The 16,851-nt window shown below is 46.1% G+C and overlaps 3 protein-coding genes across 3 annotated transcripts; 1 reads left to right on the forward strand and 2 right to left on the reverse strand.

The window, feature by feature from the left end:
• Nucleotides 1-6,076: 6,076 nt before the first annotated feature.
• On the forward strand, nt 6,077-9,348 carry FOIG_16672 (uncharacterized protein; the record flags this gene model as incomplete). The annotated part of the gene is made up of 5 exons (XM_031218137.1): nt 6,077-6,848; nt 6,902-7,031; nt 7,093-7,201; nt 7,257-9,069; nt 9,131-9,348. 5 exons carry the CDS (start codon nt 6,077-6,079, stop codon nt 9,346-9,348), a joined length of 3,042 nt encoding a protein of 1,013 aa, XP_031052147.1.
• Nucleotides 9,349-9,957: 609 nt separating this feature from the next.
• FOIG_16673 (uncharacterized protein) lies at nt 9,958-12,246 on the reverse strand (the record flags this gene model as incomplete). The annotated part of the gene is made up of 3 exons (XM_031218138.1): nt 9,958-11,580; nt 11,661-12,136; nt 12,192-12,246. The coding sequence occupies 3 exons, from the start codon at nt 12,244-12,246 to the stop codon at nt 9,958-9,960; spliced, it is 2,154 nt and encodes a 717-aa protein (XP_031052148.1).
• A 1,070-nt stretch (nt 12,247-13,316) lies between these two features.
• Nucleotides 13,317-14,903, reverse strand: FOIG_16674 (uncharacterized protein; the record flags this gene model as incomplete). The annotated part of the gene is made up of 1 exon (XM_031218139.1): nt 13,317-14,903. One exon carries the CDS (start codon nt 14,901-14,903, stop codon nt 13,317-13,319), a length of 1,587 nt encoding a protein of 528 aa, XP_031052149.1.
• Nucleotides 14,904-16,851: the final 1,948 nt, after the last annotated feature.

A 16,851-nucleotide genomic window follows, 5' to 3' on the forward strand; every position in this document is an offset into this window, starting at 1 on the left:
TAGCCACCAAAAGTACCCTTTGCATAACTGCATGTCTCTGTATCCCCTCTTCTTGGTCCTTTCAAAGTTGATATAACTGGCAATAATCACATACTGTTGGTATCCGCCTGCATTCTTGGCTTGGCTTAAATAGGCAGGTAGCATAACAAATAATTAAGAAATCTACATAACTTTAGGTATGAGAGTTAAGAGATCTAAAATAGATAAGGCGTATTGGTATAGTCTTATTCTAGAATATGTTTCTTATTACTCTAGTAACTTATCTTCTCTTCTCTATAGCTAGGTAGATCTTTTGATTATCTACTGAACCGCCACTAGGTCAGAAAACTGGGAGGTTGGAAGGTAATCTGGCAGCTACTCTCCTGCTTCCTGTTCGCCTGCTGAGTTTGACGTGATCAAGCCTTCTAATCGGTTCCTGATGTTTACACTGGACAATAGGTTGGGGTGCGAGCTGTAACTATTTAACAGACTCCCGCAAACCATGGTTAAGAACAACAAGCATTCAAAGTTCCAGCGCTATTCTCGTGCCACGATAAAGACTCAGTATGCTCTCATTGCAAACGGCTACATCCTTGCCTACCTCGTTGCTTGCCACTATTGCTGGTAAGGGAGAAACTGATACAGGCGAATGCAAACTCTCTGAAGCAGACAGTATCAACGACCCTTGAGTCGTGGAGAGTTATTAAGGGAACCAAAACTGAAAATGAAGTACTGTTACGATAAGCGCCAACCTGAACTGACGTCTTACGAGGAGGCTTCAGGAAACGTCTTGTAATGAACGAATGGTGGGCTGTATTATGTACCGCTATTCCTTATGTGCCCGCTATGCTGCACAGATATGGACATTGACATAAGCATTTCGCACCTACTTCGGTGTGATACGATTGCGTGGGGACAATGCTTGGAGCTGCGGACTCAAACAATGATAGATTGGTGTAATGGAACCAGACACTTGGTCTCAACCAGCTGGCAACATATTCTTCCCTGACCTAGATATGTCAGCTTGGAGTCATTGTATTGCTTGTTGACTCGGTTGACTCGGCGAACGAGAATAGTAATGAGTTCCTCCATCGAGATTACTTCACCAACATATATACTGCCATTCCCTTCGTCATCTCCGTAGCGATCATAGTTCAGCTCATGCATGAGCTGACTATTTGACCTATTCGTGAACGCCAGAATAAGACATACCAATAATCCCCAGAGTTCGCCCCCATATCCCCCCAACTCATCTCAGCATGTTTATAGTCACAATCACAAGACATTATATTAAAGCCGATGCCAGACTTTACAGTCCAGCGGGCAGGCTTATCTATACGATGACCATTGGTGTGAAATGGCTCGTCCTTGAATATATCAAACATTAATTTAACCCAGAAGCCTAGATCTGAAAAATGACAAAAGTAAGTAGAGACATGGTTCTAAGAAGGGTTATACTCTAGAATAATATTCCTAACTGGGGGACCATAGGCCTTATTACCGAGGAAGTTGGCAGTAGGAGATATCCATCTCCATTCGCATACTAATGGCTCCCAGTTATCAACAGTGATATAGAACATATGTTGAGAGGGGTAAACGGGCAGATGCCACGGCTTATGGGAGCCTGGGATGTTAACTATTGTTGGAGCCATAGTAGCTAATGGATCGCAATAAGGAGAATAACGCTCCAGCTTAGTATATTCCCGAGCTTCTCTCTACTTTCTGACTCGGAGTTTATCTGTTATTACCACTCTAGACTCCTTGTAAGCCATCTAAAGACCGCAATCCCGTAAATAGGCAGATCCGTCACATGAGAATGCAGGATCTGCCGGACTCCCCCAACTGGAGCTTAAAAGCTCAAGGCCTCTATGTCTGTCGAGAGGAATGTAGTGTAGACCATGATAGCCTTTCCGGGATATGAGATATGCGCTCTGCGATGCCAGAAATCGAAACTCAAATGGCAGCCGTGGAAATGGGTGAAAAGTAGAGGAAGCTATGCCAAGGGTTGAATTGAGATAGGATGATGGAGAGACAAGACGAGGTTGAGAGGGGGTAAGATTTGACCCTTCTTATGAGAAAATCATAAGTGATAATAAGGTGGGCAGCGCATCAACTTTCGCCACCTGAGGTGATTTACAATGTGATTAAGTTCATGTCAAGGCAGACAAAATTTTGTCCTCAGCACAATGACTCACAAGTGAGTACGGAGACAATCTTGGGCAAGTGTAACCTTAAGGCCTAGCAATTACTGGCATCTATCGTCGAAAAGGACTCAGACTGCTGCAGGAACACAAGCAATTGAAGTATCTCTCCGATTGAGAATTCAGGAGCGCGCGTATCTAGACGTGTTTTTGGTCACAGTCCATTCCCACCATAGCAAAGTTATACAAGAAAGGTTTTGATAATGCAATAATCGATGGTTATGAGCTTGAGTGGTCGAGAAGTCTAGCCTTCAGCGAGATGTGTTTAAACTAAATGTTACCGTTTGAATTCTATTTGCAATATCAAGCTGCAGAATAAGAATCCTTGAATGACTGAGTTTGGGATCCGTGCATCTAAACAATTGCCGAAGTCACGTGTCTCTGCATTGTGCGTATGTGGTAATCAGGATATGGTGGAAATGGAACGGGGTGAGACGTTATTATATGGTGGCTTATTGTGTTAGATGAAGAGTAAGTCGTGTTTCTTAAAGATGTGTGGATTGGATCTATCTTAAAGAGATATTGAATGAGGATGTATGTAGATAGAGCGATATATTATTACTGCGACGATTGTAGCAGTAATAACAAATAATTCATCCCCTTGAAGATGCAGCGGCCTCTTAAAAACATATCGTGGCCAAAGATTATAGAATTAAAAACTAGGCCCTTACTGCTAAGGGCTCGATGTGTAGACCATACGGCAATTGTTATTGTAATCTGGTCCTTATCTGAGATATCAATTACCCATCAACTTTGAGTCGCTCTATGCTCTTCTTACCTGATTGCTAATTAGATTGCTTGCACTTAATTAACCAAGACCGTGAATCATAACTTCCTGTCTAGTAGGCGGTGACAATGATAAAGGATAAGTTAAGTCAAGTCACATGATGAGTAGAGTGGCTTAGAAATAGTAGAAGAAGATAGAGCTAAGAATTAGTCAATCTAGTTACTGTATTAATTATGTTTCTGTGTTATAAATTAAGCTATTAGATTATGCTTGGTACTTGACTGTGATCTCGTAAACTAATAATGTCATTTTATGATTATTTCATGACACAATTACAAACGGTGGCTCTTTTTTAACGTTTTTCATAGTCGTGTGGCATAGCACTCCTAAGACTTAATCGCGATGATGGAATATTGCGAGATATTTACTACGCCAAGCCATCGAGTAGTACCAGAATAAAAGCTACAGACCTACTTTATATAGAAATATATGAGATCTGGGGCAGACTTATGGAAATTAAGCTCTCGAAGAATGACCGGAACACACGCGAGGGGTCCTCCTGTCACTGGACAAGAGTGCTCTGTTCCAATGACCTTAATAGTGACTCTGCCTTACCAACTCTAGTATCTCGAATTTGTGATGGTCTTATCACTGTCCATTTTCGATATTCCTGTCTTGCCCCATCGCACCGTCTCCTCTGAGACACTGCCGCTATTCTGAAACACCTTCGCACTATCTCATCCGTGTCTACTTCCAGTGAGGACGCGAATTTGAAGAGGCCCCAGCTTGACAGATGGTCGAGCATAGTACTCAGCCGGAACTCCTTTACCAGTACTGTATACGCCACTATAGAATATGTCTCGGGCAGTCTACATCTATTAGCACGTCTGTTTGGCCCGAGCGGTGCCACGTACGACGGCCCTTGCTCGTCTATATCGATCCTCCATGGAACCGACGCAGCGCAAACGTGGACGGTCTCATAATCGAAGCTGCACCATTCCATTTCATAATCCCCTCTGTCTCGGCTTCTTTCTTGCTTCTGCTCTGAGGGCGAGTCATGTGTCAGACGCCAACTGTCATGGCCAACATCGGGAATTATCTCGATGGCTTTAGCCCACGCTCTGGCCATCCTACACCCACGATCGATTTTCGTCACCCACAAGTTCGAGTACCTCGTCACCACCAAAAACGTCCTGAGCCTTCAAGCTGGTCGAAGGCCTTTTGTTGACTAAAGCTCATGGCCTCGAGCCCAGTCGAATCTCACAGCATCGTAAACTTCAATACATTCTAGCGTTCGCGAGCTAGAATGCCTTACATGGAAATCGTGAATGCTGGTACCGCTAGATATTCGAAATGACCAAGATCGCCCTTCCACTTCGGTCCATTCATACTAGCAGCGGTCGATTCCATAAATGTACCTGACTGGCCGTCCGTCGCGCCCTTCCTGGAACGCTTCACCTCATCTTTCGATATAAAACTGCTCTTCTACATCGACTCCACCATGGCTTTTGACCACGGCAAATTCATCACTCTTATCACAGACTACTATGAGTTTTTCAGCCGCGGTTTTTGGGGCACACCTGTCCACTATGTACCAGTCTGAGGTTAGCCATCTATGTCCAACGACATCATGGCCAGGGTGAAGAAAAACGATAAGCCTGCGAAGCTGATCCGTCATCTGCCCTACCCAAAACACGATACGCGCCCAGGCTATACCGCGGCCCTACCGCACATTATGGAGAGCACTTTCTTTACCAACTATTGATCCGAATCTACTCAGAGATGAATCCGTGGCAAGAAGTGGTTTAAAGGATCTGAAACAAGTCCTAAGATAAGGGCGACTGTGTTAAGATCACCGACAAATATGGCAATTGCGGCTACTATGTATTTGCCGGTACTAAGGATGATTATTTCTACTGGGAAAAGTTTAGGGACAACAAGATGAGCCCGCACAAGAACTCAACGAGGTTTTGGACGAGTATGATGAACATGACAAAGATCAAGACTGGCGGGTATGCTGCAACGCCTACCAACCCACCATTTCTTTTGCCCATCGCAAACAGCGGTTCCTAGATTCGCGATAGGTTAGTTTTGGTACAGTAGTGGTCTCGTCACTTAGCTTGAATTTGGCTTGGGGCTCTAATGTGAGACATGATAAAATGATTGTTGCGTTGATGAAAGCAGGGTGGCCTGGTGATGGCGAGGGACGAGGTGTTGATAAAGACAAGTTTGTGGCTCTGTTCGCCCAGTCGTTTGACGAAAATGGTGAATAGTGAGGATTATATATGCGTCTGATGAATCTACACATTTCAAGAGTACGGGTCTGTACAGTGTATCTATGTGATAAACCTCGCCATTGCAGCTTCTAGCCCTCTTCAAGCTGTGGTTTTCCTCTCTCACTCTGGGTGGCATTCATTCCATCCCTTGCACTAAGCAATCCTACCACAAACACATACGCAGACGATTGAGAATTCAGAACTGTCTCGATCTTCAGGTTTCTCATACCTTTTTCTAGCTATAAGCATAATAGAAGTTTTGTACCTGCAATATTTAACTGGTGAACCTAGCTCTATTATTACTCATGCAATAAAACTAAAGAAAATATTTTATTTTAATTGGTGGTAAGTGCAAGTGTAAAATAATTATGAAGCTATTTATATAACTAATTAAAATGCAAAAATATCTCTTATCGATACAATCGTACTCTCAGCCAAGTGTTGTAGATCCTTACCAGCCGGTCGGGGCATTAGGTTACTGGACACCCTCTCCTCTCAACAGGAGCTTGCGTTTGTGTACCCTGGCCCCCGGGTAAATTTGGCCCTGGGTAAATTAGCCCCTCTTGATCTGCAGAGCATTTAGCTAAATCTCTCAACTAGTTATGCAGTAACAAGCAAGCTGTTCTGGCAATACATAGTAACGTAACATTGCTTTCCTTGTAGCAATGCTACCATGCTTAGAGAGTTCATGTTTGTCATTTGTTAATCCCATAGGCGTAGCAGGTCATTAGGCTTCAGCCACCGTAGCTCAAACGTCAGTAAAGAACAACATACATAAATACCCAAGGGACAAGGTCCTGTACGTGATCCATAGCTCTTTCTCATCCATGAGCTTAGCTAAATAATAAGATTTTCAAATGATGGTGTCTTTTTGTTGCCTTGTTTATCAACTCATGGCCTTCTGCCTGTTGGCAGCCAAGCTACCAGCCTCTGCATTGGGTGCATCTATTAAAACTCCCTCAAACGCTCAGCCTCAAGATCTCGTAACATGGGATGAGCACTCAATTCTTGTTCGCGGAGAGCGGATTATGTTCTTCTTAGGAGAAGTACACCCTTTCCGCCTCCCCTCACCAGGCGCTTGGCTTGATATTTTCCAGAAACTGAGAGCCAGTGGTTTCTCTGGGGCCTCTTTTTACCTCATGTGGGGCGTGCTAGAGGGGCAGCCTGGTCATGTGAGAGCTGATGGCGTCTTTGCTTTAGAAGAATTCTTTAAAGCGGCATCTGAGGCTGGCATCTATCTGTTGGCTCGGCCAGGCCCTTATATCAATGCCGAGGTATCTGGAGGCGGCTTCCCAGGCTGGATCCAACGCATCACCGGAACGATACGTACACAGGATCCCGAGTTTCTCGAAGCCACCAAGACCTATCTTTCTCATGTCGGTAGCCTCATTGCGAATGCCCAAATTACAAAGGGAGGCCCTGTAATTCTCGTCCAACCGGAGAATGAATACTCAATCTGCTCAACATATGCTTCTGGAAATGTTACCGGTTGCCTCCAGCCGGATTACATGCAGTTTATAGAATCACAGCTTCGCAACGCTGGCATTACAGTCCCGTTCATCAGCAACGACGGTGTACCGGTGGGGAACTGGGCTCCTGGCTCTGGTGCTGGGGCTGTAGATATCTACGGTGTGGACCATTACCCCTTCTCTTGGGGCGTTGGCTGTAAGTGATACTCAGACTGATCATCTGAATGACTATTCTAAATCATTACGCAGGTGACAATCCTTCTAACTGGACACGCGGAGAATGGCTCCTGAACAACATAAATGCTACGGTCCAGGACAGGATGAGTCCGAACACTCCATTTGCAATGGTGGAGTACCAAGGAGGAGCAGCGGACTTTTGGTATTTAGCATCTTCATCGTCCATTCTGGCAATGAATTACTGACTTTGATGGGCTACTTAGGGGCGGAACTGGTGTCGAGTCCTGCTCGGCCTTGATCAATCACGAATTTGCTCGGGTTTTCAACAAGCTCGTTTACGCCTTGAGCGCCAAGATCGTTAACCTCTACATGGTCCGTACTTCCGTTCATGCTGTTTCAAGAGCCGTGCTGACCTCGCCTATGATAGACGTTCGGTGGTACCAATTGGGGTAACCTGGGGCACGCAAAGGGCTACACCTCGTATGATGTGGGTGCGGCAATCGCCGAGAACCGTGCTGTTGATCGCGAGAAGTATAGTGAGCTCAAGCTTCAAGGCTACTTCTTGCAGTCGTCTCCGTCTTATCTCACGTCTGTCCCTGACAATGGCACTTTTGGAAAGTACACAGACAGCCGCAAAGTGGTGGTAACGCAGCTCAAATCTGGACAGACAGCCTACTACATCGTCCGTCAGGCAGACTATGCTGCCAACGACACGAACTCCTATTCCTTGACTATTCCGACGAGCAGTGGTAAATTGAAGATCCCGCGTCTTGGAGGCCGGTTGACCTTGAATGGCCGAGACACCAAGATCCACGTCGCAGACTACCCTGTTGGCAACACCAAGCTTGTCTACTCTACAGCAGAAGTCATGGCATGGCGACAGTTCAAGTCGAAAACGGTTCTTCTGCTCTATGGTGGAGAAGGTGAAACGCACGAGTTCGCCATTCGACATGATCACAGGTGCCCGGTAGCAAGTGGAGGAAACCGCTTCAAATGCCGCTCGGTTGATTCACTCTTGACTATCAACTGGAACGTGCAAACCCAAGGCCAGGTCCTGCGCTTCGCTTCAGGTCTCGAAGTCCACCTCCTCTGGCGAAACGATGCTTACAACTACTGGTTACTGGATCTCCCTGCACCAGCGCCCATAAACAACTATATAACGCCTTCTAGACTGGAGTCTACCGACTTGAGCGTTATTGTCAAGGCTGGATATCTCATGAGGACCGCCAAGGTTTCGGGATCCAGCCTGTTTCTCACCGGAGACGTCAACCGGACCACGGAAGTTGAGGTCGTTGCCGCTCCTATTACTCCTAGTAAGCTGTACTTCAATGGACAACAAGTTCGTACCAAGAGTAAAGGGTCTCAAGCCCGAGGCACAATAAAGTTCAAGGAGCCAAAGATACGACTGCCGGATCTCAGCCGCTTGCAATGGAGATATGTCGATTCACTACCAGAAGTACACAAGGTATACGATGATTCCAAGTGGGTTTCCTGCACAAACAGACACACAAACAACATTCGGGCGTTAACAACCCCTACATCACTCTACGCTAGCGATTATGGATTCCACTCTGGGTCCATGCTGTACCGAGGGCACTTCATCGCTACAGGGCACGAATCGTCGTTGTTTATCTCTACGCAGGGAGGCCAGGGGTTCGGACACTCTATCTGGCTGAACTCGACATTCCTTGGTTCGTGGCCGGGTCAAACCGGGGTGTTTTTCCGAAATGAGACTTTGAGTCTTCCTAAAAAACTCAAAGCACATGCACCATATGTTATTACTACCTTGATCGATCACATGGGGCTTCACGACAATTGGTTTTCAGATGCTCAAGAGATGAAGGAGCCTCGTGGGATCCTTGACTATATGCTTTCTGGTCACTCAAAGAAGTCGGATCTCTCCTGGAAATTGACAGGAAATCTTGGCGGTGAACAATACCCGGACCACAGCAGAGGACCTCTCAACGAGGGAAGCCTCTATGCCGAGAGAAAGGGATTCCATCTGCCGGGAGCTCCTCTCAGTCAGTGGAAAAAGACTAAACTTGATGGTTTGAAGCAAGCCGGCGTGGGGCTTTTTGCCACGACGTTTGACCTTGACTTCCCACAAGATTTTGACATTCCCATCAGTCTGAATTTCGAGAATACGACGACGGCCGCTGGGAGTAGCGACACTGGCCGAAAGGCGCCTGCAAACTTTCGAGCTCAGATATTCGTCAACGGATGGCAGCTTGGTAAATATGGTAACTACACGCGTGCTCCTCCCCCTCAGAGTAAAAGTAGAGAAACTGATGGCTATGACAGTAAATAACCTGGGCCCTCAAACCCAGTACGTGCTCCCCGAAGGAATATTGAACCATCATGGTTCCAACTATCTAGCAATGACGCTGTGGTGCCTGGATAAGTCTGGAGTTGATCTTGAAGGAGTATCTCTAAAGGTTGATGCAGTTGTACAATCGGGAAAGAAGAGAACAGCACTGGTTGAAGGCAGTCGGTACACTAGGAGATTACAGGCCTACTGATGAGATTCGTGTCTCGAAGGCCGATGCAGTGACGTCTCCTTCGGTCGAGTACCTCAGCAGTGCCAACGTAATGGTAGCTTCCAAGGTAGAGGAATGATTGACTGTTGACGGGTTATGGTTTCGTGACCTGACACGTGTCTGTTAATACAGAGCATCTTAATTGAGCCATCGCCCTGACTTTTAACCAACTCGTGCCCTTCATGGCGGCTTGCACCGTGCCTCGATTACTTACATATAGCACACCAGATCACATCACTTGGAGGTCGGACACATGATCTCCCACTTCTTGTGATAGCTTATAGCGATGGCCCTCAATCTATTCTAATGCAAAAAGTAACAACAAGGCGTCTTCAGCTCCGTGTCCCCTCTGATGTGTTAATCCAACGGCCTGTCTGGTAATTGATCGCTGTTTCTAAACATCAACTCGAAGCACGGTGAGATGAGTCTCCTGGGGTTTAATATCAAGTACTATACTCTGATATAGGGAGCTACCACATGACATATATAGCTTAACAACAACGACTGTGTTGCAGATCATTAGATCTTTTGCTGGTGAAGCAAACAAAAGAGACTCTCAACGCGTCAAGATCCTCTGTTGCCAAGGTATCTTCAGGCAGTCCCTCTGAGTGAGATACTTCTCATCTTGCCAACAAAACCTCTACCGATCCTTCTCAAGGGAGCTTCAATAGCAATTGGTCTCCAGATTGTCATGACGCCATTGCTCCCCATCACTCCATTTGGTTTAACCTCTGCTAAGAACTCCATCGTCTTTGCAGCGTTTTTCTCAAAGACTTTCAGGAATGTTGAACCTCCACGGGCGGAAAGATCGACGTGAGTCCAAATGTTGGTGGGCAGCGAATAATTGAGAGAATAGGCATGATTGCCACTGACAAGTGTCACATTAGGGCTTGTTCCATACCCGAGATGCAGAGCAGAGTCCGGTCCAGAAAACAATTCACCATGTCTGCGTGATTCTGGATAGACCCAAAATGAGAGTGTGTAGTCTCGACCCTTGCTACTCAGCGGCGTCTCTAAGTAGCATCTTGATGAGACCAAAACCTCGGACCGACGGATCTTGCAGTTATGGTTTACGGCGTCATATCCATTGCCAGAAGTGTCCCGCACCAGTTTCGACTTGGATGCGCGTGCATCGCTGAAACGATAGTCGAGTATAAGATCGGTCTTGGATTTGACTCGCCTATCCAGGTTTTGACCCGGGATGTTCGCGATGACCTTTTCGAGAATAGAATTATACTCAGCTTCTGAGAGGTTGCCTCCCCAGGCCTTGTCTGCCAAGGCTGGTAGTCCATCCCGCCATGCGTAGTACACCTCGAGGTAGGTTGATGCTGACGGGCCGTAGTCGGACCACTGCGCCGCAATGTATCCCATGACGCCAGGACTATCACGAGGTGGGTTGTTAGTCGCATTTTTGGCGTCGAAGATATGGGGAGCGAATGCTCCACCTTCAGGATTGCCGCCAAAGATGAGAGTTTTGTTCAGTGTCTGACCGAAGTATCCATGCCATTTGGAACTGATGTAGAATAGAAAGTCTGAGTTGAGGACCTTGTATCCTTTCTTGATGAAGTCAAAGTATGCGTTATCCTCGTAGGGTGCCCAGTGCTGAATAACGACGTCCTTGGTATACTTACCACCCTTGCTAGGTGGAAATGTTCCCCAGATTCGAGCTTTTTTGTTGGATTGTGAGACGAAATGATAGAGCTCATCAACAAGCTTGTTGTACTGGGACACCATAGTAGTGTTATACTCATCAGCTCCAAGATGCACTGTCTTGGTATGGAACCATGGCAGAAACGTTTTCCAGAGGGTCTTCAAAGTTGGTATGGTGCCAGGGTGACTGATGTTGAGCATAGACGGGTTTCCACTCAGGGCAAGCTCGGGTTTCCACTTAGTGATAGCCAAGGCATGCGCTGGAGCGTCGATCTCTGGGATTATGGTCACACCTCTAGCGGCGCATTGCCGTTGAATCCATTCGAATTGGGCGTGAGTGTACGACTCATTGGCAGGAGATGCCAAGCCAGCGAGTGCGGGACTAGTTGAGCTCAGCCTGAAGGCTGAGTAGAGTTCCCGCATCTGTTTATCCGTGTAGAGATCAAAGTTAATGAAAAGATTGTCGTTGATATGGAGATGAAATTGGTTCTGCTTCCAGATGGATAGATAGGAACACATTTCAACCAGGAATTCTGGTGGGTAGTAATGCCGACCTATATCAAGCTTGTACAAGTTAACATGGATTCCACTCATCAACGTGAGCCACAAGCGATCCTGGCTTGAAGGCTCTTTACGCTACTTACCATAACACCCCTACTACCCCAACCTGGGGAATCAGTCATAGATCCATGCGGTAGATAGCCGTTGAGAGCCAGAGCTTGAAAGATAGTTCGAGTTCCCCACCAAGCTCCCAGCGGGCTGGCGCCTTTGAGGATGATGCCATTTTTGCTTGTTTCCAGAGAATAACCCTCTGAGGTGTACCTTTTGGCAGCATCTACATATTTACCTCGATTCTTGTCAATTGTCATAAAGATCGAGTTCTTCTTAGGAAGAGTCCCGTACTCAAGGCGGAGCTTGCGGCCAACAAGAGGCGCAACATCATTTCGAAACGTCTCTGCAAACTGACTCAATGTTGGTGGAATAAGGATTTGTCCGTCTTTGTCGACCGAAGTTGCGAATCGAGTATCAACCGTAATGGACTCAATTCTTTCGACATTGTAGCGGTCACCTCGATTGTTTTGGCAAGCAACAGATGGGATAGTCAATAACTTGGCACATTCTAATAAGATAGTTAGATCTTGGTCCTCGGTGTTGCCAGGCGCAAATGTTCTCACCTGCTGAAGTGACCAAGAAGGCAACAACCCATGTATTCAGTGATTGGATCCGCATCTTGTTAAAGTAAGCGGTGTCGTAAGGGTGCACCAACTGCTCAGCCTTTGGAGTTCATAATTAGATACTTGCGGTCCAACAGACAGTCACTCATTAAATGCTTCGAGTTTGGGAGATAACCAGAAGTGAATTGTCCCATCGGGTTGTGATTCAAATGCAACGTTGTCAAATGGAAGTACGTTATCTTCCGCGTATAACATCGCCGGCTATGCTTTTCCGTGCTTCTCTTTATCCTATCTACGGACTCTCTAGCAGCGCTCAAAGTGCGGGTAAGAACCGGCCAGCTTCCTCAGGTCTTCAACGTTGTATACCATCTACTGATAAAGTCTGCTTGAAGGAGTGGGGATATGCAGCTTGATGTAATACTTACAAGGAAGTCATTTTATCGTATCCCATACGAGGCGCTAAGGCTCATTTGGGGGTATGGGGTATCAATGGGTCCAATTCGCCAGCTTTCATTGGCACGCTACAGATAAGTCGTGCGGACCGAAGATAGTAGTAGCCAGGATCACAGTCCGCAAATCGCATGATTAGCAATACCTCTACCTAGACTCATTTCTTGCTGGAAATCTTGCACTTCTGACACTATGTATTGGCGTTAGCCCAGATTGACATCAGTACTTTGAATGATCCTTAGCGTCTCTCAAGGGATATGCACAGGCTAAATTAAACTGTAATACCCATCTGCCGACCCAATGCCACAAACCATCTCTCTATGTACCATGCTCTTGTCTGTCGACCATGTGGCCAAGATTTGGAACGTTTCATGCAGTTGCGAGGAAATCAAACGTGAGCTCAAGTCATCACACGACATACCACGGTCCTACCTTTGGGCCATGGACGGGGGACAGACTCCTCAAGTTAACATTCACAGCAAGATCGGCATGTCTGCAGGAAAAGCCAAGGATAGATGGACAATTCGGTTGCTGAGCGACTGTCACTGACGTTCTTGACGAAGATAACAGTTCTAATAAACAGTAGCTATCCCTGGGCAACCAAAAGTTTCAACCTCAGCATCTTCAAAGTGCGAAGCTGTTCAAGGTAGCCCGGCAGGATTTCAATTCTGTAAACTAAGGGATGATAAGACCGCTCTTAGGAATAATCTCGTCAGTCGAGATTCTCTGCCCAACACCCTTGTAAACCCATTTCCCCACAGACACACCTCCGCCTTTCGGGCACTCTTTGCCGGAACCTGCTCCATTGCAGGTGGCGTATGCTCCTACCATAGACCCAATGAAGAATCCATTGCTTCCGCGGCCACTCACAGCTGTCGTAGAGACTGTCCCAATTACCCTCCGAAACCCAGGCGCCCCCACTGACCTAACCGCAAATATGTATTCGTAGCCATCAGACGATGTAACCTCCAGCCTGATTTTGGCCTTCTCCCAACCTTTCGGTACCGATGTTACGTGTGTCTTGATGGTTGTGCTCGGACTCTCCCCCCTGAGTCGAAAAACAAGTTGGGAGCCTGAACCGTGGGAGCCTTTGATCGGTACGCGTACAATTCCGAGGTCTATGTGCTCAAGCTGTGTTCGAAACACGGTGAGGCCTGCCTCTTGCCCTATCATGCGGGGCCTAAAGTCAATGTCGATAGAAAAGTCGAATAGCGTATGGGACTGTCTGCGACCAACAAGACTCAGGCCATTCTGCCCAGTGAGCACTACCTCCTTTGATGCTGAGTCTCCTGTAAGATTGGTTCGACTAGGGCGAATCTTTAAGCCTCTGTTTGACAGTGAAAAGACATTTGGCGGTGGCACGCGATGGTGAATAAAGCTCGATGGCATTCTGGTCAGCTTTGTAAAGTCGAACCGATCGTTCCCAGAAGCGAGCGGTCCTTTGCCCGAAGCTGGCGAGCCCAATCCAGGCAATGGAACTCGCGGCATTCGGCCACGCACAGGTTCTAATCTCGGCCATTGGCCTTCGTTCCAGGTGACGTTGAAGAGAACCGCCTCCCTCCCCATGGGCATGTGCTGATATGAGGGGCCTGATCGGGTTGCGAGGCACATTCCCCACCAGTGTCCATTTGAGTCCTGAAATATATCTGCGTGGCCAACACTCTGAAAGTATTCGTCCGTATCCCTATTGGTAAGAATGGGGTTGTGCTCGTATGCCTTATAGGGTCCTATGATTGCCTTCGAGCGGCTCATAGATACGGCGTGCTTCTGGCTTGTTCCACCTTCGGCAATCAAGAGATAATACCAACCATCCTTTTTGTAGATGTGAGGTCCCTCAGGCCACTCATTCGAAGTTCCATTCCAGATTTTGGATGGTTTTCCAAGCTGGCCAGTCTTGACATTGATTTCCTGGAGTGTGATGCCAGCCGTAGCAAGGTATGCTTTCCCATCGTCATCCCAGAATAAGTCCGGATCGATTTCGCTGATATCTAAGATGGTAGGATTACTCCACTGGGAACTATCCAGAGGATCAGTGGTCTTGAACAGAACGCCCATTGGCTTATCGGATAACCCAAGGTATGCGCAAATAACATAGTAGATGCCTTTATGGTACCGAATGGTAGCTGCATACATCCCATTTGCCTGGCCTGGAGTTTTCCAGCTGAAGCCAGGGAGTTGAGAGTGGCGATTCCAAACGTGGCTAACAAGGTTCCAGGTTACCAGGTCTCGAGATGTATAGACTGGGAGTCCAGGAAAGGCCATGAATGTTGACGTTACGCAATAGAAGCTACCTCTCACATGGACGCATGAAGGATCGGAATGCCACCCAGGGAGGATGGGGTTCGCATACTGCACCAATCGAGGGCGTGAGACGCTAGAACTAGAGGAAGGGATCCACCAAATACATGTGAGCAAGATTGAGAGGAGTATAAAGAAGATCATGACTATCAGTAGAGTAACCGAATAGTAAATAATACTCAAGACTAGATATAAGCAAGTGGAAGGTGAAAGATGAAAAGGTTATAAGGGAGTCTTATTTAAACAACTGTTATAAATGTACTTTAGTGCTCTGAGTTAGTATTTAACCTAGGCTAATTATGATTTAGGCTAATTACTATTAAATGTTGTTACTTACATAGCGCTTTTAGTGCCCATACAGTAGGCTGTAGTATTAAACATACGTTACATCTCTAAATAGGGTGGTATTCTTCCTTCCAGCTCGGTAGACGTCATAATGAAGATCAAACGGCTGTGGCTAGTACTTCGTCTGAACTACTATAGATCTCCAAGTGAAATGGCCACGGCAGGCAATCATACATAGGGATGATAAAGTCTGGGGTCGTCAGGTAATGCTTTCGGTGATCTCGTCTTTGTGATTGTATGTCTTATGATATGCAACACAATAGGTTTCTCGGAGGTTGAAAAAGTAGTATTTGCAACTCCTACTTGGGATCAGCCTCATTTCCAAGCATATCCCCAGACGTCATTACATATGTCCTTCCCTGTCAGTGCCATCGTGTTGTGTTGTCCCCAATATCAGATGCAGCGCTCATCATATGTCAATCATATCGACTTTGGGGTCAAAGTTGATTTGATTAATAATCGTCACCGTCGAAATTGATTCAATTGAAATAATTCATATCCGTTATTAGCTTCGTGGGTCGTGCTTCTTATATTCTTTCCACATCACCATATCTTTACCTTTACCCATTCATCCAGCTACCTAGCTCTACCCCACTAATATCTAACCTAGTTCTTTAAGTATTAAACCTATTCTAGTATACATGAGCCTATAGAAAGCCTCTATAATATTAATATAAGCTTTACGAGGCCAAATTATCTCTCATAATCACTAACCATAGCTAGAACTACTAATATATTTTGCGCATATCACTATTAATGATAAACCCGATGCTTAGCTCTTATATAGCCCTGACTTTTGCCCTTAGTATAATACTCCGGTATTACTTAGGCGTTATAAAGTAAGAAGGATCAACGGCAGTGTTATCGTCGGTGCTTAACTGGCTCGCGGGAGTGATTAGATGAGCTCTTTATAGGTCAACTAATGAGTATTTTGTTAATAAGCTCTTACAGGAATATAACTGACTTCTATAGATGATCTGCTATAGGAGATATGTCTTATACCGAGAAAAACTCAGCGGCGCCTTTCCTGTTATACTAGCTATAATACTATATATAACCGATTGGTTAACGTGGTTGATAAGCATGCGTTACAGATAAGCATGTGTTACAAAAATCCCTCATTCTACAACATTTCCATCTGATCAGATACTTCTTAACCACCAAACATGCCTCAATCATTAGATGAAGCTAGAATTCTTCTTGCACTTCAAGCCCTTCAAAATGACCCAAAGTTAACAATTGGACGCGCTGCGAAGATCTATGAAGTTGGAAGAATGAAGCTATGGCGCCGACAACAAGGCATTCAATCACGATGCGATTGAATTCCAAAGTCACGGAAACTAACTGATCTAGAGGAACAGATAATAGTTCAATTCCTTCTTGACCTAGATTCGCGAGGATTTCCTGCGCGACTTCATTTTGTAGAAGAAATGGCTAATTCTCTGTTAGCCGACCGCAATGCATCACCTGTCGGCAAACGTTGGGCTCATAACTTCGTAAAGCGACAACCAGAGCTAAAGACGCGTTTATTTCGGAGATATGACTATCAGAGAGCTAAATGCGAAGA

This window comes from Fusarium odoratissimum (assembly GCF_000260195.1).
Source record: "Fusarium odoratissimum NRRL 54006 unplaced genomic scaffold supercont1.115, whole genome shotgun sequence".
NCBI lineage: Eukaryota > Fungi > Ascomycota > Sordariomycetes > Hypocreales > Nectriaceae > Fusarium > Fusarium odoratissimum.